At 32.5% G+C, this 21,478-nt stretch overlaps 2 protein-coding genes across 5 annotated transcripts; both read right to left on the bottom strand.

Moving 5' to 3' along the window:
* Window positions 1–635: 635 nt before the first annotated feature.
* LOC132290959 (uncharacterized) lies at window positions 636–4,862 on the bottom strand. 3 transcript variants are annotated; one of them, XM_059790173.1, is made up of 2 exons: window positions 4,277–4,860; window positions 636–916 (listed from the first exon to the last, which is right to left on the bottom strand). In XM_059790173.1, exon 1 carries the CDS (start codon window positions 4,479–4,481, stop codon window positions 4,335–4,337), a length of 147 nt encoding a protein of 48 aa, XP_059646156.1. In that variant the 5' UTR covers window positions 4,482–4,860; the 3' UTR covers window positions 636–916; window positions 4,277–4,334. The 3 variants fall into 3 exon arrangements, with proteins under 3 accessions (XP_059646156.1, XP_059646154.1, XP_059646157.1); XM_059790171.1 differs by having other exon boundaries at window positions 825–1,040; window positions 4,277–4,857; XM_059790174.1 differs by lacking the exon at window positions 636–916 and adding an exon at window positions 1,047–3,976 and having other exon boundaries at window positions 4,277–4,862.
* Window positions 4,863–6,717: 1,855 nt separating this feature from the next.
* Window positions 6,718–18,696, bottom strand: LOC132290933 (uncharacterized). Of its 2 annotated transcripts, XM_059790167.1 has the most exons (9): window positions 18,518–18,696; window positions 18,296–18,366; window positions 17,311–17,494; window positions 15,370–15,475; window positions 13,252–13,434; window positions 10,550–11,038; window positions 10,213–10,299; window positions 10,058–10,138; window positions 6,718–7,205 (listed from the first exon to the last, which is right to left on the bottom strand). In XM_059790167.1, the coding sequence occupies exons 3-8, from the start codon at window positions 17,356–17,358 to the stop codon at window positions 10,074–10,076; spliced, it is 978 nt and encodes a 325-aa protein (XP_059646150.1). In that variant the 5' UTR covers window positions 17,359–17,494; window positions 18,296–18,366; window positions 18,518–18,696; the 3' UTR covers window positions 6,718–7,205; window positions 10,058–10,073. The 2 variants fall into 2 exon arrangements, with proteins under 2 accessions (XP_059646150.1, XP_059646151.1); XM_059790168.1 differs by lacking the exon at window positions 17,311–17,494.
* Window positions 18,697–21,478: the final 2,782 nt, after the last annotated feature.

Raw genomic sequence — 21,478 nt, 5'->3', positions numbered from 1 at the left:
AATAAAATAAACAAATATAAAGAAAATTAAGTAGTGAAGGGGTCCAGTTGGAGAGAAGACGGAAAAAAAATGGCCACCACAGCTACTTAGACATGGGATATGATATAACCAGATGAGTGCAGAAACAAACATTTAAATGGACAAAGCAAGAGATTTACTAAACAAGGACATATGAAATTTCACATCCATACGAACTAAGCAAGCCAAAAGGACTAAAAATCTTTTGGACAATTGAGGTTAGATTTTTTTGATAAAGTAAACTTCTCCAAATTAGTACATTACCATCACCAGTTTGTATTCATTCCCATTATTTCTCGTAATTGTAATTGAACAGAAAGGTACAGTAGTTTACTAGAGTTAACACGCAAATTATATAAATGTTTTAGACAATACAAAAAGATCATTTTTCATCTCAATATAAAATGAATGACATGGGCACTTAAACGAAAGGTACTGAATCCTGCACAAGAAATCGATTCGATCGAGGAGAAGTGGACTGAAGCATCTAAAGCCAATCCACAATGCAACTGATTTTTTTATAAAATTTCCATCAACACGTGAAAAGGATACAACACAGGAGAAAGTAAAGTTAAATTACCAACATAATCCACCAGGCAAATTTGAAGGCACTAGTCTTGAGCATCCTAATTGTTTCTTGTATATTACTTATATTCAAAATCCACAGATAGTAATAGAATAAGACCGTATAGAATACAACATCAACAACCAAGCTTTTTTTTTCCCAACTACTTGGGGAATAAGACGGTATATAATCGATCTGAATAATCATGCTTGGAAGTTCAGTTGTAGTTTTTTCAATTCAAAAAAAAAAAAAAAAAAAACATATAAGAATGCAATGGTAATAGATCGCGCCGACAAACATGAGGATGGACGTTCAAATTTGTAAACAGCAACTCTGTACAAAAAATACCAAATGTCAGGTCAATCTCTATTCCAATCTTTCCTCTCAACACCTCGCGTTGGACCAGCACAGGTAAGTCCCTTTCTTAAAGATAGTCAACTATTTCAAAGAGCAATCCCTAACAAGAAAAATGGAAAAGCACAGGGTAAAAGCGAGGTATCACAAATTCGCTGCAATATCATTATATAATCATTCTGTTATGCAAAGGAAGGAGAATAGCATAGTATGTTCCAACAAATTGTTGGCCAACACACTGGCTGAACCCAGTAACCACTGTCACAATTTATTCAGAAGGAGATGATTAATATCACATTGATCTGAAATCCATCAAAATGGATCCTAAACTTGTTGCTTTTAACATTTCCATCTACAAGCAGTCGTTGCAAAAGAATTTGCACCCTAGCCCTTGTACCATTTTGCATAATTCTAGTTATAGGGCTGTTATCCCTGACTTTGTCAAGAAGACTGCATCTTGAAGATCACAAGAGTAACATCCATAGTACCCTTCAGAGCGTATCTCAGTTCAAAGATCACCGCACATCATGTGTGTGTGTGTGCGCGCGCGTGCACAAACACATGCTGTGTTTACACTTAGTTGTGTTAGGCATGTATCTTTTTACGATCTTCTTTTTGCTTATCAGTTGCATTTTTTTCATGAAGGATCAGTGTGTGCCAGTCATGGTAAGCATGGCAATCTATTTTTGTTTGGGGGTGGGAGGGAGTCATCAAGTCAAATGGTAACATAGTCAATTGAAACTTATTCTAGTAGTTAAAAGACTTCGGCTATGTGCTTACTAAATAAATAAAACAATTTCTTAAACTTAAAGTATATTTACAAAAATGCACCAAACAAATTCTCCCTTTTAAATTTATTCTAACGAAGTTCTCTCCACAACAATCTTTCTAGTGAAGAAATTTTAGCATTAGGAAGATTCTCTAATTGTTAACTAAGTTTCTACCAAATACAAAGGAAAAATCAACTATATGTGGCCGTCATTTGAAACTTCTATCAGCTTTTTGTGGTATTTGACACATCTACAAAAGAAGGGACTTTATAAACAAGAAAATTGCAATAAATTCCTAACAAAGTTGGTGCAATTATAGCTTACAAGAAAAGCTCATTAACCTAAGAAAATGATAGTGCATCCTACAACAAAATAGGAAAAAACTAAATAAATTGGCAGTAAGACGTTGGTACATCAGCCTAACAATGCTACATTCAAATCTAGTGAATTAAAAATTAATTCTGTTATAGTGGTAGTCCTTACTACAACATATCAATACTACATTCAAATATATATATATATATATATTATTTATATGAATTCAAGAGAGGAAAAATGGATGTTCATTTATCAGTTACAAGCGTGCTCCTCTCTCTCTCTCTCTCTCTTTGCCTTTCGTCTTAGTTTTTTCATCTTATTTATTTCAGTTGTTTTATCCTAATTTTTTAGGTTATAAGTACCTCATTATTCAGCTTGAAAAAAGTTTTATGCTTACTAATCCAAAAAAAAAAAAGAGAAGTTTTTATGCTGAGTGCTCTTACTAAGCTTGCGCACTTTGACCATTAAGCTGCAAAGCTGTAAAGGTCAGCCTAACATGTAACAGTTACATGGATGCAACCCACTAAAAGTGTTCTCATGATAGACATTAGACATACCCGTGATAATCCATATTAAGATCTATGTTTTTTTGAATAAAAATATGTCATACTATTTTTATAATTTTAATTATATAATGCTACGTCAGCCCCCCAACCGAGTATTTTTAGCTCCTCCCCTGGTTCTGAGTATAGGGGAAAGCACTGAAATCAGAAGCAAATAGAAGACGTCTAAGCAAAAAAGTGCACTATGATGGAAATGGTTAAGTGCCGGCTTAACTAGTGAAAAACCAAAACCTACTTTGACCATTGTAGCCTAATTGCTATGGGCACCAAGCATTGGGGAATAAAGGATGCCTTTAGAGATCTACTTGATTTGTCATAGAGAGAAAACTTTAAATGAACTTATGCTTAAATAAGATGAGACACCCCACTTATTGATCAATCTAACTGCACCAGCCCACTAGCGGATTCCAAGGTCCTAAACTAATTTAGAACAACAAAAAAGATCTCAAACTGTTGTCCTGTTCTAGAACTTTCTTACATTATCATATGATATTCTTATTACTTCCAAATTTAATAGATACTACAAATTCATGTGAATTGTCCATGCCTTTAAATAATAGAACTTTAATCAACTACAGGAAGGGAAATAATTAAACTCCAAACCCCACCCCCCAAATTTACTAGCAGAGCCAAGCCCTCTTCTATAAGATGTATGAATAAAAGTTACCCTTCACTTCTTAGTACAAAGCATACTCTAAATTGAAATTTACAAGTGAATAGTTCGATAATACTGAACTTTTCAAAGACTAATACCAGAGATAAATCTTCTTCACACAAAAATTTAGAAGAAGGGAGAAGCTAAGGAGGAGGAGGGTAGTGGGATTCGGAACTAGAAGCTGACAAGCTCATTAAAATTATGCATTTATCATTTACATATATAGTTCTGGGATAACTTTGCAAGTACCGCATTACATTGAATCTAAAACTAAAAACTAATTTATACGAGTTCCAGTAAAACATAATAGGGTTCTCTTTTATCAATCCCAACACTATTTGTGTCATCAACCACAATTACAATATATCATCTGTAAATGAACATCAAATGAGTTGCCAACCACACATATGAGCTTAAGCAATCCAAATCAAGGTTAGAAAATTCAGCTTCAGGTCCGAGTTCCATTAATCAAGAAGTGGAAACAACTCAGGAATTTTTTTGAAAGCTTAATGCTGTCGATGCATTCAGAGACAAGTTAGTGGCTCTATAATAACATTAAAACATGTCCAAAGGGTCTTCCGCAATTATAATGTGTTTACCATAATTCACCAGAACTGAGTAAAGTTATATTAAATTTGTGGGGACTATAACCACAACTAGACAAAGATTTCTTCACCAATTATTCTAATTGTCACTAATTTAATTTGCCATCTCACCGTCCATCCTAACTTGGCTGGAAGCAATGAGTTAGAATTGATATTGCCAATTTGCCCAACAAAGATTCCAAAACATGCAGCAACACAATGGAAACAATATATTAGGAAAAAAAATACTATGTCATAATTGTTACACCAAATAAAGAGTCATGTGAAAGAAAGATATATACATTAATCCTCAATATAGCACAGCACCATCACTCATTTTATTTGGGCAAGTGGAAACTCAGATCATCAAACGGACATTTACAATTCAGATCATAGGTAAAGGTATTCAGAGGAAATTGATGTTAAAATAAAATTAATGAACCACTAACCAGGAAGTTCAAAGGATCAAACCAGAACATGGGCTTAATTTAATGTGCAATTCTTCAATCAACCAACATGGAAAGGACCGATCTCGCCGGTTCGGAGAGAACCAGCGATCTCATCAGCAACAGTCAAGCATGATGTGACCCACCCAGTCAGAGCCACCCACACCATCTTTGCTATCCAAAAGGTCATACTCCATGGCACAGCCATGGTTCCACTTGTTTTTCTGAGCTTCAATTTCTTCCTCAGAATGAATATCTAATCAAAAGACACATACCATCTTCTTCGGATTTAAAGAAAATCCTTTTGAATTTGAGGATCAAACGTTATTTGCAACATACCAATATATGTATATATATATCGTAAAGTGAGAGATTTGTTTTCGTGTTACCTAATACGGAGTATGTTTTTCTTGGAATGGCTGACACTTCCCACGGTTTTCTTTCAGCCGCCGACGTAGACTCGCCGAAATTCCGAACAAAAGAGATGACGGTGGTTGCTGGAGCCCACCACCATTCGGAATTCTACGATCCAACTTTTTCCAAAGGTGAAGCTTTCCGAAAACTCATCTCTTTCGCTTTCTTTATTTCATTTTTTTTTCTTTTCTTTTCTTTTTTAATAATTTCATAAATTATTTATTTATTTATTAGACACTTCTAGTACGCTACAAGGCAATGGAATATAATAAAATGAGACTCCATATTACAAATATATTGGGCGGCTCTATGTACAATATTTATATTACAGACTTACAGTAGGTTTTTATAGATTTTACATGATTTTTGTTTGGCACTCTTACTAAATGATATGTGGCATTGCAATATTTTTATATTAAAAAGGGCGTTTTTGAGTATATTTATAGGAAAAAGTGTAGTTTTCTCTTTCCTCGATTCTCTCCAATTCTAAATATATAAAAGATATGTACTATATATAATTATGGTACAATATATAAACATATATATAGTTTCAAATACTTTTTGGATGAGATCAATTAGAAGTCAAATTCCTAATAATTCTAGGAAACGTTGGAGCTTCAACGAAATATATAAAATTACAAGTTTTAACTCAATAATTCTAATTTTGAGAAACTTTGGAACTTTAACGTTAATAAGTGGTGAATCGATCCTTCACAAAAAGTAAAATGATATTATTGACGACTTTAATACCCAACTTAAGACCAACAGACATAAAAATGAAGTAGTTATTCAAAATTTCAACTTAAATATGCATTATTTGTTTCCATAAAATACTCCCTTTCCCTTTCCTTATTTTTTCAGTTTTCTCAGTTTTCTTTAGTCCATTTCCTTTCCATAGCCATATCATCTTCTTTTTTTTTTTCACGGTAAGTTTCGTGGTACTCGAATTTAATAATTTGATTTGTACAAAATCTAGAGCAAAAACTGCAATGTTTTATAATTTTTCCATACTTACTACCAATATACAAGTTTTTTTTTTTAAATTTCTCTTCTTGTCATTGTTTTTGGGAGTTAGATAGATCATTAGATTTGATCATTATTGACAGCTCCAAAACTTTCCTAGTTTTGCTGTTAATTCCATATTAAAAACAAAAAAATTAATTAATTCAACTTTTGCTCATATGTGTTTAATCAGCATACAACCTTTGTGTTTAATCAGCATACAACCATTGTGGCAAATTGCAATAGAAAATTCCACTTTTGCTCTCTATAACTCAACCATTTGCTTGTTCCACTTGCTGAAAACTTAATTCTAACATTTTTTCAATTATTCTCCTGAATCGAGCTTCATTTTTTTAAATTTCTTATTGTTCTTATTTATTTATGTACTACTGTAGAGAATGTATGAGAATTTATAGCATTGCTTTAAATTTCATTGTGACTGGTGAATCTAAATTTCACAAAAAGATGAGCAATCTGAATATTTTCTTTACCCGTTTCTGTGTCAATGCTAATATATATGATCTTTGATGGTTTTGTTGGAGTAAAAAAGGAAGAATTTATAGAGAAAGCAAAAGAGTTATATAAGATATTTAAGGATGACAGAAGGAAAATAAAGAGGAGAACAGGATGTTGGGATAATAAGGGGTTATTCTTGTCATTTTCTTAATATATATATATATTGGAGTGAAGCGCCTAAGTATGATTTTGAAGCGGCAATTTCAGCTCCATTTTAAAAAAAATAATAATAATAATATGGCTCTTTTTATATTATAGGAGTTTCTCTGCTTCACCTAAGTATAATTATATTCATATTATTGTACAATTTCAAGGAGCCATTACGCAATTTAATGGATAAAATTCAAATTTATAAGCATGGAAGTGTCTCTGCACAAAAGCTTCATTTTAACTAACACACTGCCAATCAAGGGCCTTCTGGCCCAACGGTCTCAGGCATGTATGTCAACATTATGTTTATGATTAGATCCATGACTGCAACACATAATAAGACTGACTATACACCTGCAATGTGGCATCAAAGACAATGATATAATAATAATCCAAGTTGGTTATCATTCCTAAAATTCTTGATCGTAAGATGCAGCAATTCACACACACACACACACAATTTCAAATCCAAGTTTCAGAAATCCCATGCGGGAGTTTTATCCTCTCCAAATGACAATTGTTCCCAAATTTCTTTATTCATAATTAATTAAACTGTTTCAGACAAAAACATAATTAAAAACCCCATCCTACCTATTGCCAACCTCGCCACCACATCAACTATAGGAGTAGGATCATATCCAGAATTATCGATGGCATCGAAGAAACAATTTTTTTTTTCTTTTTTTTTGTTGAATTGTTTCCTACTCTTTTCTCCTAGAACCAAATCCACCAAGAATAAATTATTCCCACAGCACACACCAATCAGTACCTTCAAAACGTTCAAAATTTTAGAGCCTCTCCATTTCTAAGAAGCTATTACAAAAACTTCTGTGCTAGCAAGGCACAGTACCTGCAGCACATCACAAAACAAAGGATATGAATAGGATAATCACAGGTGAGTTCAAAGGAAAAAATAGTTTGCAAATCACCACTATAGCTTATCGTGCAATTTGCTAAGGAATCATAAGTCCCCACTCTCTTGGAGACAATTTACCTAGATCAAACACAACGGAAATGAAATGTAGTAAAAACCTAAATTTTACTTCAGTGTACAAGAGAGGACTAGGTTGCAAGTCCTTTTTAGAAAATATAAAACCCACAAACTATATATTTTCCCCTAGCTATTTCTTTCTTAGAATCTTTTAAGAGCTAAAAGCGGTCCAATAAAGTACCACGTTGTCTAAAAATATTTTCAACTGCAGATCATAGCATATTTTGGATGAAAGGGGCCCAGACAAAACTCCAGGCTTTTAATCGTTTCAAACACAAGCTTGAGTCTAACAGCACTGTGCAGATAATGCCAAATTTTAAGTCTATACCCACGTCTGCCCCTCCAAGAACCCTGGATTAACGAGGAGAGAGACTATGCAATACCCTTGTTTAACACAATTTGGGCAAAAAAACTCTATTTATATATTCTTGGAACCCAGATATAATGAAAGAATCACAAACAGAAATTCTGAAAGAATGTTAACCCACATATATCATCATATATCAATCTAATGTTAAAACAAAAGTATGAATACTAAGCAACATGCTTAAGTTACCTGAACATCATCAGCATCATTGTTGCCTAAATCCAATATGAACAGAATCGGCCACCTGAGTTATCTCTTAGTCCTACTCTATTATAAGTCATTTCTCCTATTACATTTAATTTTAGGCAATCATTTCTTAGTACTTCATCCCATCTGAGTTTTGGTCTGCCTATCTGTCTCTTATCTTCTATGCAAACTAATCTTCCCTTTCTTAGTGGTGCATCTATAGGTCTTCATTTTATATATCCATGCCCCCTAATTATGTTCTCTCTTATTTTATTACTAATACACGTCACTCCCAATTTTCCCTTCACTTCGATTAGTAACTTTCTCTCTTCTTGTAATACCCACCACTCATCTTAACATTCTTATTTCAGTTACATCAACGTCTTGTGTTGTTTCTTTTTCAATACCCAACACTCTGGTCCATATAATATAGTTGGCCAAACAACTTCCTATAGAATTTGCCTTTTAACTTATTTGATACTCATTTATCACATAAAACACCACCAATTTGTCTCCATTTTGTCCAACCTGAGCCAATCCTATTGATTATAGCATCATCTATCTCCCCATCTTTCTGTATTGTTGATCCTAAATATCGAAAATGATTATCTAGGTAATCCTTTGGTTTTGAATTGTCAACCTTATAATATCGATTCCAGACATTTTATTAAATTTCCATCTCATATATTCTATTTTAGTTCTAGTAATTTTAAAACCTTTTGACTTTAATACATTTCTATTTTTATTCCTATATTTTCTTTAGAAGTACAATATGTCATCAGCAAACAACATGAACCATGGAATGTATCCTTGTAGGCCTTTTGCTATTTCATCTAAAATTATTGTGAACAGATATAGACTTAGGACAAACCCTTGGTGCTATCCTACTTTTATTTAAAAATTCCTAATCTCTCCTCACATATAGAACGAAATCAAGTCTCTATATTTCTATACATATTCTAAATAGTCTTTATAAGTTGTATGGGGATTTGTTTTCTTTGTAAGGCCCATCAAATAATCTCTCTAATTACGATGTCATTATTTTCAACTTACTTAATACAGTATATTCCTCACTTATTAGGTGTAGAAAGTAATGTTTCCAATATCTATGATGTCATTTTCTTAAACTAAAGTTTCCTAATTTATACCCTGAGTGCATTTAACTATATATATATCTCTAGTTAACCCATCTTCACTCTTTGTTAATTTATAAATAGTTTTTTCACTCTTTAGTACCTAATTTTCCATATAAGTCATTTAATGTGTTTTGTTTGTGACTCATTTTTAATTTATGATATTTCTCTAAATCCTCCTTTTTTCAGTTTTTTGTAATTCTTTGCCGTGTTGTCGTGTCCGTATGATGTCACAAATTTGTCCGTATATATATCTGTGCTTCTTATACTCAAGGATCACCTTACAATCTTTACATGTGTCACATTCTCTTCCTCAATATAAACAATAATTGATTAGTATTTTATTAATTCCACTCTTAAATATTATTAAAGGTTCTCTTTTTTAAAATATATATATTTGTTATAAATAGGTCATATGCACCAATGAGCCAGTGGCCTAGCGGTATCAGGCCCTTACTTACCAAAGGGAGGTCAAGGGTTCAAGCCTTCATGGAGGCATGTGTGTTTGAGTATTAACTATGAAAAAAAAAAAAAGGTCATGTGGCTTTGTGAATTCTAAGGGTGTCTCTTCTGTTTCATTTCTCTCTCTAAAACCATGTTCTCCATCATATTGTGTATAGCCTCTTTGGTCAACTTCTACATGTCCATTAAAATCACCTACTATGAATATACCACCTATAACATACTTTTATGACTAGGTATATATTGCATTATTTCATATATCAACTCCCTTTTCTTTTTTCTTTTTTTTGGTAGTTTCATTTAGTGCACCTTGAGGAGCATACGCACACTTATTAAGTTACCAAAACATAAACGTGATCATTACTAGAAACGAGAATGAGAACAAACTTAAAGAACCGTTCATCTACCAATACTTGCATAGACCCTTATATATACATGCATGTATATATATATATATATATATATTTTTCAAAGTTAACTTTCATTTAGTTTACTAATACTGTACAGAAACTACACCCATAAAAGTTAATAGTTAATTTGTTATTGGATAGACAAAGAAGTACCATTGGTAATAATCAATCATTCACTGCCACAATCCTCATAACTCAAGCATTCGGATATAGTGTCCAACCTCTTATTGTCCCCTGAAACAGCAGGACACGAGTATCAGTTACCATCCTCTGTGATATGAGAAACAATGTGAGGCTGAAAACCTCACCTTGGTGTTCTCCCCTATCATGGGGGTTGAGAAAATTATCTGTATCTGCTGCTAAGAAGGGTGACCTAGTGTAGCTCTCCAATATATCTGAAAAGAATTTGAACAGAAAGACTAATATTAAGCACGGTTCTACATTGGGAAGTTGGTTGATTCAAGTAAATATATGTGCACAACAGGACTGAATGTTGCACTGACTCCCATATTTATTCACAAATCACAATCCAACCAGTAACTTGGCGTGAACCCTTTCTCATGCACTTAAATAATTGGCTCCCCTTGCAGTTTCTATATAAACTTTATACCACAGAGGTGAGAGAGAGAGAGAGAGAGACCAAACCCGAACTATTAGAAAAATCTGCGGTCAAGTCCGAGAGACTGAAGTTTCGAGGAATCTGCCCCAAAAAACCAAATGAAGAAGCGTCGGCATCCAAGACAGTTTCATTCATAGGTTGTGAATTGGACTCTCCATTGTTGAAAGATGAAACAGATGCATCCCCAATTGCAGGACGCATTTCCAGGACATTACTATCAGCACCAAACATAAATGGGGAACTGCCCGCATAGCCAGATTCTGATTTGATCAATCCCCCATTCGCTCCTTGTACAATTCCCACATTTGAGCTCTGAGCTAACAACATGTTTGGTGAAACATCAATTCTCCTGGCATGAGTAGGTAAATCAACAGCTGTTTGGATGCACGAGTGCAGTGACGGCCCACCATTGCTGAATGCATTAGGTAAACCATTACCAATAGGCTGGCACATGTTCTCCGGCTTCAGAGCAGGTCCTCTACGTTCTGGCCCATAGCATGACGAGTTCTGGTGCACTGAGAGTACATTGATTGAGTCTAGGAGTTGCCAAAGCAAGGTTAAAATTTTAAAGCAGATGTGTAACACAATACAGCACAGTGAATAGTCAACCCTCTCATCAGTCATAATTAATAATCTAAGGAGATCTAGAAATTATTAATTAACAGAATTATAAAAAGAGTTTACCATGAGAAACACATCACAATTATATTATTTCACCACAAAGATAAAACATGCATACATATTTCCAAGGTGGTGGACCTTTTCACACAAGACTATTTATTAGAATCTAAGCCATAAGATATCTCTTGAGCTCCTTTTATATGATTAATAGACTGGCATACCTGAACATATACATATTTATAAGTATTTGCCATTCTAATAACTAATACAATAAAAGGGTTTTTCCAAAAAATATATATATATTAAGTACTAGAATTATTATCATCTACCGTAGATTGTTCTCCCTATGGACACAGTATAAGACTTTTTTAAATATAAAAACAGAAAATTCTTGTATTGTGAAAGGTCATATAATACAATTTGTTTAGTGCTGGAAATTCAACATATTTATTTTGTTTTAACTTTGTGTTCCCACAAATTAAGTTTTTGCAGAAACCATCACCACAAATAATCAATTAGGAATTAGGACTAATCCAATTCATGTAATTATACTAGTTTCTTGTCAATCTGTTGGAAAGTTAATTAATTAATATAAATAAAAATGTATAATATTTATTGTATCAAAACTAAATAAAATCAAAGAGAGGTCAGGGGTTCGAGCCTCAGTGGAGGCATGTGTGTGTGAGTACCAACTAGGGAAAAAAAAAAAAAAAAAAAACTAAATAATTTTTCTTTATTTGTAACTTGATTTCTTACATACCCTGAGCTTATCAATATAATTTTTATCTAGGTTCCAGAAAGAAGCATTAGTTGTATGAATCATTGAGTTCACAATGATCTCATAGTTGAAAGATCAAAACCATCGTTATCAAAACTGAACTAGAACTGCAGGTTAAACTGGAAAACTGCCAAACTGAGGTAATCAATAGTTGACTCTAGCAAAATAAAGTAACAAAAACTTGACTGATGCTATTTGACCATAAATGATGCAATTTCCCATAACTATGCATTTTGACCAAACCCCCTAATTATGCAAGACTCCAAGCAGACCCCACTTCATCTAGCACGTGCCAAATTAAACTTTGAGCCTTAGAGCCCTCCTGCCACACCTTCTATACTCTTTAAAAGGCTGCTGCCACTGTTCTCTACCACCACTCTTTCTATAAACCTTTCTATTTTCGTTTTAAGTTTTTCTATGATGATATAAATTTATGTCCAATTTAACACAATTCCTTAATTTTTCTTAGAATTACACTCTTTTCCAGGCTAAATGAAGGTGTCATCAACATTCGAGTTTTATTTCTCACGTATTAGCACATGCCAAGATGTGTCAGCCATGTGCCCAAATTTAAGATTTTATTTTTAAAATGTGGACACATCCAAGGCATGTCAGTATGCCTGGGAGTGCCAAAGAAGTGTCATTAATGAACATGCATCTAATATGGAGACAACTTCTTAGAAGTGTTAAAATCAATCATTGATGCAAGATTAAATTTATACTAAAACCTGCCTCGTGATCAGAAGAAGACGTCCAAACTCCACCAGGATGAGAATCCACTACTAAGTACATGCCATAAAATCTGGATTTTCCTCTATGCTTCACTAGTTAGTTTATATAGTGATCCTTCCACCATATATCAAAAAGATTTCACACACATCAAAAAAATAAATCAAGAGATTTCACTGATTTCAAGACATAATATGCTACCACTTGATTGTGTAGGATAAAGTTAAATTCAGGTAAAAAAAAACAACAAGAAACAATTATTTTTCAAAGATAGCATCAACTGTTGATAGAGAATGGATGGGTAAGACCCTCGAAGTAAATCCAATAAAAATGCAAAATAATCAATTCAATATCACTAAGCAAAACAACATCAGATTTGAATATGAACAATTGAGTAATTGACTATCAGTATGCAGGCTCCAACAAGTTCTGCTCAATTTAAACATTAAAACTCCATGACTGTAAATATAACAAATTTCCAGTACAAACTACTTTCAACGGTGCTATCAATTCATCGCACAAAAATAGTTCTAACTAATGCAAATAAATCCCACAACACGTCAGGCACAATAAAAATGTCCAACTAGAAAGCAGTCTTACTTGGTGGAATATGAGATCCATTAGACATAGCTATGGAAGGAACTCCAGTTGGGCATGCCTGATGCATCAACTCAACCTGTCTCGCAAGCAACCTGTTAAATCTCATTATTTGTTCCTTCACTATCAATCTCAGATGATATGCCCTGAAAAATTCCTGATTTTCTTCTTCGAGCTTTTGCCAAACTGGAAAAAAGCAAGACATTACACTCTTTGAAGAGAAGAAACCTAAGAAATATATGACCACTACAAATGCATGACATATTGACTAGCTGCAGCAGTATCCAGATTCCAGAAGTCTACCTTAATGTTATTATGTTAGTGCAACATAAATGGAAACCTCCACAACTTTTACAATTTCTTTTATCGAAAATATTCACGCACAAGAAATGCAAATGTGCATCTTTCTAAAAGAAAAGGAGTAATAAGTTCCTAAAATATTTGTGGGCGTAATATTGACTATTACATCGCAATAGAACTGGTTTTACTTTTCTTTTTCTTTTTCTTTTTCTTTTTTTGTTGGATAGGTAAGCAATGGGCCCTACATGTTGGAAGTACTTCAAATTCATGAAGCTAGGTAATCAAGTAACCCATGAAGGAAAGACTATAATGGAAAGAAAGGGAGGAAATCATAAAAATTTGCATAGGAGGCTCTAGATTTACAAAAATTTCTCCACTAGACACAAACCAATGAAAAGAAATAGATGCCACATTCCAATTATTATTGCTATTGCTTTCCCTTGAATTCATTTACCACTAAGCATCCATACCACAACTTTAGGAATGATGAGGAAATACAAACAAGGAAAGGAATGAAGCAGCAGATCCAAGCCACTAAAAAATGAAATTAGAGATGATATAAAGATTCTTCACATTACACGTGCAACACCTATTAGGAATCATTACTAATGGTCCAAAATAGAAAAGGGAACTTTAGGAGTGGACTAACTCCACACCATGTCTGTTGAAATTTCCACTTTCTCCGAACCATTCAGCTGTTTGAAAAGGATTTGGCCAAGAAAAGGCCATTACAGTGTTACAAAGCTTTTCATATCATTACCATTGTGACCGCTACAAAAGTATTGGCGTCTAAAAAGCCCCATCACCTTATTGGATATCTCATGAATGAATTGGTGTCAAGAAAGTACATAAAATCAAGAAAGGAATAAAGAAACGACCAAGCAAGAGCAGAGTGAGGCATAACAAGATCCTCAAAATAGCACTCCTTCCATCCCAAAATTCTTGACCCTTCTAGGGATAACAACTTTTTGAAATTCAAAAACTACCCATATGAAGTTTAAAAACATAAATTGTTAGTTTAGGAAATTTTTCAAGAGTTAAGAATATTTTCGGAAATATACAATTTTTACAATGACTTTATAAATGGGAGATGAATTTTGAGACAGCCAAAAATGAAAAAAAGGAACGAGTATTTTGGAGACGTATGGAGTAGTTAAAAATTAAAAATCTAAGTCTGCGCCCATTTCCCAAAGCTATCAAAACTTTTTTGATTCACATTCTTCTTTTATTCCCTTTTGTGTTTTACTTATTGAAATCTCGATCATTCTCAAAGTTCCAAGTTGCTAACAAAACACCAAATATGAAGACGCAAAACATTGAAACAACTGCCCAAACTCTTTAAATGGTTTTACCTAGTTAACTCTCTCAACTTTCCAATGAACAAGAGAAAATATGAAAAGAAAAAGAAAAAACGTGCGTAAAAATTCAAGTTTCATTTTATCCATTATGCACTTAATACAAGTACTTAACCAGTCTACCTAACTATTAACGATTAACATACGACACAAGGTTGCCATCCAATAATACACCCAGTTTAAGAATCAGTCCTTGACCAAATTATGTGGAGCATCGGTCACCATTGTCACATATAATGTATCTGTAGTTTAAACATGTTTAACATATAGCTTTTGTTTACTGTGGTTTAAATAGTGACATGAAAACTATAGTCCAGGGATGTAAAAAAGTTAACATTATTCAATAGTAACTATCAACAAACGACAAAGATTATATGACTTGATAAAATTACTCATCATATGTCACAGTCCCATGGAATACATCCCAATGGGAGATATATGAGAGGATAAAATACAAGATAGTTACCAAGTTCAGTAAAACCGGGCTCTATTTTTGCCTGAATCAATAGGGTATTCACAACTTCTTTTTGGCTCATGTAAAGCTGGAGGCATCGTTCAATAAGATTTTGAACCTGAAATTGGTAACAGATAAGTCAAAATTGATTGATCGCGCCAGCAAACAGATTTTCTACGAAAAAAAAAAAAAAAAAGTTACTTAAACTACCTTTTTGACAGGAAAGTTTACTCAAATATCACTAGAAGCAAATCAATGAGACGATCAATAAAATGAAATGAAATGAAACCTGATATTGACCTGTGCCAGTCTGCTCAACAAAGACCAGACTGACTGGTTGAGTTGACTAACCATGGATGTGAGTTTTGAGATCCTTAAATCGTAAGTTCGTATTGTATAACACACAATGAATTAATTTTATTTAAAATAAATAAAAAGAAAATAACAAATTAGTATCAAATATTTCTATAAAGAGATTGTAATCATCATTTTTTACGACATTAGCTTATATTCTAAAAGAAGATATATAATCCTTGCATCATGGACTGCACAACAGAACCATCAACCAGAGTCTCTTTTGCAATTTTTTTGAATTAGTGCTATGTGATCTTTTTTCTTTTTTTTTTTTTTCATAATTTGCTATGCAATCTTCATAAAGGTCATTACAGGATACATGAAAAGTAATTTTTCATTTATTACTAGAAGGCTTGTCAATCTTCTCAATGAACAGCATATTTAAAAAGACATGAAAGTGAAGGGCTTGCTAGGTTTGTCACTCAGAAAATGGTACTCAAGAACTTAGAAAACAGAACTTTTTTTAATTGGGTTTTCAGAAAATAGTTATCAGAAACTGTCAACCAAGCAGATTTTTATACAGTTTTCTGGTTTTCAGTTCTCAGAAAAACTGAACCAAGCAGGCCAGAAATATCTAAAACTCAATGATTCGGTTGATTAATTGTTTGTACATATGACAATGCATTATATTAAGTTTTTATTCTATGTACTTGTAAACCAAATAGTAGTCAAGCATGACATTCTCAAGGAATTATTAGCATGTTAACATGACAAGAAAAGGCTAAAAGAACTTGCTATAAAAGAGAGACATCTGAAACTCGATGAGTAGACTTATCAGTTGTTTGTATGCATTTTGATGAATGTTTTTATCGTATGCACTTTTAGAGAAAATCAATATATAGTCAAACATGATGGCTTTATTCTGTAGCATAATTTAAGAACATAAATAACTTTGACGTTAAATTAAGTGAGGACTAAAAACAGCTCTGTTAATGGACAATAAATTATTTCCTTTTCAACATTGGATCACCATTACATATCACCACTACAGATAGATAAAAAGAAAGGAGAAAAACAGAGAGGGGGGAGGAATGGTCTAAGGTCGCATTTCTGGAATGATATATGGTATGGTTCATGTTCACTAACAAAAGGTCCCCGGTCCTTGTTACTATCACCTCTAAAGTTGATTAAATAGCAGATTGTATTAGGTTGGCTGAAAGTGTAACTATGTGGGAGCCAACATTTATCCAGATATTGCAGGATTGGATGTTGAAGTCAATGGATATTTTTTCTAAAATGCCGTACGGTGATCCCGTCCCATCAGCAGAGCTAATAATGCACTGAGGGCAAAAGATAAAAGCAGGACAAGTTTGAGTGAAATCCTTCTATAAAATATTGCATGGTGATGATGCAACTGGATTGCAGTCGATGGTCCTCAGTTATGGTATAGTACCTACCAAAGTGTATTTTTCACTAGGATTACGGCTTTGGAAATGGTATTAAATATGGACAGTATGAGGAATAAAATGCTTCGAGGCTGGTGTTTCATATTTTTCGCAGTCTATTCTTTTGTATGGTATCCTAAGCTGGCAGACTTACCAATATGGAATAAAATTGCTAACAAGACATCAGCAACAAAGTTCAAGCTCAAAAGCTTACCAGTTGTATATCTTGAAGTGAGACCTCCCTGACCTCTCCACTAGACATTTTTTCAGGGTTCCAAACCAAAGAGGTACTTGCAAAAGAAATTTATGGTGGTTCACTTTTCATGCTACTGTACTTTGCAAACCAAAAAATTGCTCCATCATTTTGGTTGGAATTTTGGATAAGCAATATATATCACCTGACACCAGATATCACAAAATATGTCCATGCAGTTAGCTACTTCCAAACATTAGAAACCAAAAAGAAGCCCAAAAACAATGAGCTTCACCCCTTAAAACAAGAACATTGCACAATTTACGGCATGTTATCAAAAGAAACCATAAGGCAACAAACAAACCCAGCAGACTCTGTTGCTCTTTTTACTTGAATTATTATTAGATTAGTCACAAGAATTTCATGTTACTTCGTGTTTGCACATAAAAAAGGCATTGGTTGCTTTATTGAAAATGTTCCAAGTTTGTAAATAAAGCACATAGGAGGTTGAATGATCGTCATGTTACAGCACAAAAGTTTTCAACAACAGCTGCTAAATCAAGTAATGGTCATCACTACCCTTCTATCAGCTGACATATTTCAAAATGAGTGTTAGTAGCTGCTGTAAATGCCCATAACAGGACATAACAGCCCTATGGACACATGAAATATACAGACCCTTCAATAATATTATAAAGAAACAACCAGGGCAAAGCTTCAACGTAATAAGTTCACTGAAGTGTACAGACCCTTCAATAATTAAATTTCACACCATCTCATGAATCTAGTTTTCCATCCAAATTTTTTTTACAAAATATAGAGAACAAAGAAAAAATTAACATGTGATCACTTTTTCAAAAGCTTAGGCTTTCTATTCGAATTAGGTACTTTTTACTAGGGTTAGGGTTTTAGAATTACAAATATACAATAGAGATTGATACTTCAGTGATCAAAAAATAATACTGAAAATGAAAAATAGCGCAACTGCTATGCAATAAAATCAAACCTTCACGATGTCGTACAAATCAAAAGAGGTGATCATCAGAAGATACACGACATATAACCTTATGTCTTTTCCTGCAACCAGCGGATCAAAATGAACATACAGATTATGGTGAATATTTATAATTATTATGTATATATATGAAATATGGTACTGTGTATATACACGTGTATTGAAGAATTACATATGGAAGTTGAAAGATTATCGGGATTGATAGATATTTACTTGATTTCGATTCGGAGACACCTCGAGCCTTGCTTTCTGCAACTTGAGAGACAGAAGGTGATTCTATTTGCTTTCTACAACTTCTCTCCTCTTTTCTTTTTTCTTTTTTCTTTTCTTTTTTTTCTTTAAATCCTCTGGTTAGTAGTTCTCTTGTTTTTTACTTACCAACTCCATTTTTTTTTTTTCCCTCCTCTTTTTTTGGTAGGTATTTTAGGCGTCACTTTACAAACGTTACCGGTTACTCTTGAGACGCGTATCAATCTCGAAAGGAGAACAGAACTGGACCCACCTGAGATCCAATTATAGAGACCGACTTAACCATTTGAGAGTAACGTGTTAAAAAAAAACACACAATGATATTTCATATTTAATTATTAAATTTAATATAATGGGTAGATACTCAACTAATAAAAAATAAATATTTTATATTTAATTATCAAATTTAATATAACGAGTAAATATAATTCACTTATCATATTAGAGATGGTGATTTGGTTATTAAAATAGAATATGTTCATTTATTATTGATACACATTAGAAATCCTCACTGATGAGAACAATATTGTTCAAAAAAAATGTATACATTTGTTATTGATCCAAATCAACAATGAGAATATAATACACCTTCAAGTAAGTGTTATAAAAAATTTGAAACTACCAAACAAATGAAAAATATATAATATGATAAAAGAGTAATGTTTTATTGAATTCTAGTTCATGACATTTTTCACGAGCTCTCTTTTAAATTAGCATATTATAATACATAAATTATATGATCATGTTCCTAATATTCGAGTGATCTCATTGTAAAAAATTTAAAATAAATCAATTTAAAATGTAATAAAATAAAAATATATGAGATGGTCAAATTTAATAGTTTAATTTGGTCAAAAGAAAAAAAGAAAGAGAAGGTAAAATTTTGTTTGATTCATGTAATCTATTATAAATGAATTTTGGTACGAAACTTCGACTATATAAAAGAAAACTCATAGAACAATGCAATAGAGTTTGGTCCTTCCTTAGTTTGTAACTTCCAAAACTAAAAAATGATTTTAAATTTGCTTGGATATTTCATAAGCACTTCTTATTTAATCATTAAAATTGAGATACAAATTTTAGATATGTGAAAAGTCAAATGAATAATTTAATAATCATTTCAATTCAATTATTAAATAAAAAGAGTTGATTTTCATTGGAAAAAAAATCTTTTTGGACCAAGGGCGAGCCTATTTTTTTTATATAAAAAAAAAATCTTATTATAGGGTCTTAAAATATTTGAAATTAAAAATAGTAAAAAAAAAAAAAATTAAATCCCGAATATTTTGAAAGACCCTACAGTATCCTATGAATATTTGAAATTAAAATGTATTGAGAACATTTATACTTACCAAAAAAAAATTATTAACAAGTAACTCCGCAAAGTTAATAAATAATCTCAATTTTGAATATTTACTTCAGCTTTGTAAATATAAATCGTCAATTTGAACTCGCAATGTCAATGGGTTGAGTGCTTGTGGACTCAGTAAAGCTTAAGTTATATGCTGACTTAAAAGTTTAAGTTATATGCTCAAAAGTTTAGCAAGTCACAAATTAAAAATGTTTGGGCTAAGTTGAGTTGAGAAATCTTTTGGGCTCACATTTAAAATTTTCAAGGAACTAAATTTTTAGAAAGATTATAAATATATAAAAATAAAAAATTTAGAACCATTCTATTGGTGGGAGGCTTGGAGTTTAGGTGACCGCCTAATTCGCATAAGGCTCCAGTGACCGTGTCTATTGATTCATGCCCTTCCATTCATGAAGCAAATACAATTGCTTCACTAGAACTTCAAAACTAAAGTGTTGTTTAATAAATTTGGAAATTAAATACTGAAAATTTTAAGTGTTGAAATTTAATTTAAGTGATAATTAAAAAATAAATAAATAAATATTTTTATATCTTTTGAAATTTTAACGTTTAGTATTTAAATGTGTCTTTCACTTTAAATTTTATTTTATTTTATTTTAAGTTGTGCTAACCGTATATTTTTCTTTTGTGATATTTAAATCAAGTTATCAAATGCACTAATTAATTGCAGATGCCTTGATAGCCTAGTGGTTAGTGCCTTCGGTAGATTTTGGGAGTGTCAGATTTCGACTCTTTGCACCTACTATTCTAACTTCTAACCTTTCTTACCTTAAAAAAATAATAATAATAAAAAAAAGCACTAATTAATTAAATAAGTGCTTAATTAATTGGGAATTAAATACTAAATTGATTTATCAAACAAAGGTGGCCAATGATGCTCTATCCCCTTATCTTGGTCTTGGAAGTTTTCCTCCTCCAATAGGATACAAGTATGCAACCAAAAAAATCAATAATATTTTGAATATGATTTACCAGTTATAATTTGTTATGGGTCATTTGGGTGGGAAGGACCACTTGCCATACCTAGCTTGGACTATTACTACACTCCAAATACAAAAGTTGCAAAACAAAAAAGGAAAAAGAAAAAACAATTTAACAAATTAAGGCATCCTAGCTGGTTTGGTTGCCGCATATCTAATTTTCGTGGTCCAATCTTTACGAGAATGGTTAACATTTTATGAGGTGCTAGCATTTTTAGTATTTTCAATCTCAAATTCCTACCTTGTTTAATCATACTTAATTTGTTATTGTTTAATCATACTTAAATAGGAAAGGGGGGATTTGATCTCGGTGCGGGTAAAAATGTGTGTAAATGTTTACGTGATGAAACAAAATAAAAAATAAAAATAAAAACAAAACATTTGACCTTGTCTACCAATCTTCTAGCCAATTAATTCACACGGTTCTTCAAGAAAAAAAAAATAAATAATGGAAAAAAAAAATAAATAAATAAATTGGGACTTAAACAAGAGTTCTCCTCCATGATTTGATTTTTCATTTCATAAATTACTGTTGGTTTGGTTGCATGGATGCTTACAAAGCAGATTTACATG

The sequence above is a fragment of the Cornus florida genome, unplaced genomic scaffold (assembly GCF_030987335.1).
Source record: "Cornus florida cultivar Cherokee Brave unplaced genomic scaffold, ASM3098733v1 CherokeeBrave_3.0.0_Hap2_Chr02, whole genome shotgun sequence".
Classification (NCBI taxonomy): domain Eukaryota; kingdom Viridiplantae; phylum Streptophyta; class Magnoliopsida; order Cornales; family Cornaceae; genus Cornus; species Cornus florida.
The sequence above is the reverse complement of the archived record's forward strand: the minus strand, read 5'-3'. Positions and strand labels throughout refer to the sequence as shown.

Bases quoted from the DNA above. Each gene is read 5' to 3' on its own strand.
- LOC132290959 (XM_059790174.1), bottom strand. From the start codon at position 4,481: ATGGCTGTGCCATGGAGTATGACCTTTTGGATAGCAAAGATGGTGTGG.
- LOC132290933 (XM_059790167.1), bottom strand. From the start codon at position 17,358: ATGTCTAGTGGAGAGGTCAGGGAGGTCTCACTTCAAGATATACAACTG. The intron at 15,476-17,310 runs GTAAGCTTTTGA...TACCAATTTCAG, and splicing joins CACTTCAAGATATACAACTG to GTTCAAAATCTTATTGAACG. The intron at 10,139-10,212 runs GTGAGGTTTTCA...CTGCTGTTTCAG, and splicing joins TGATAGGGGAGAACACCAAG to GGGACAATAAGAGGTTGGAC.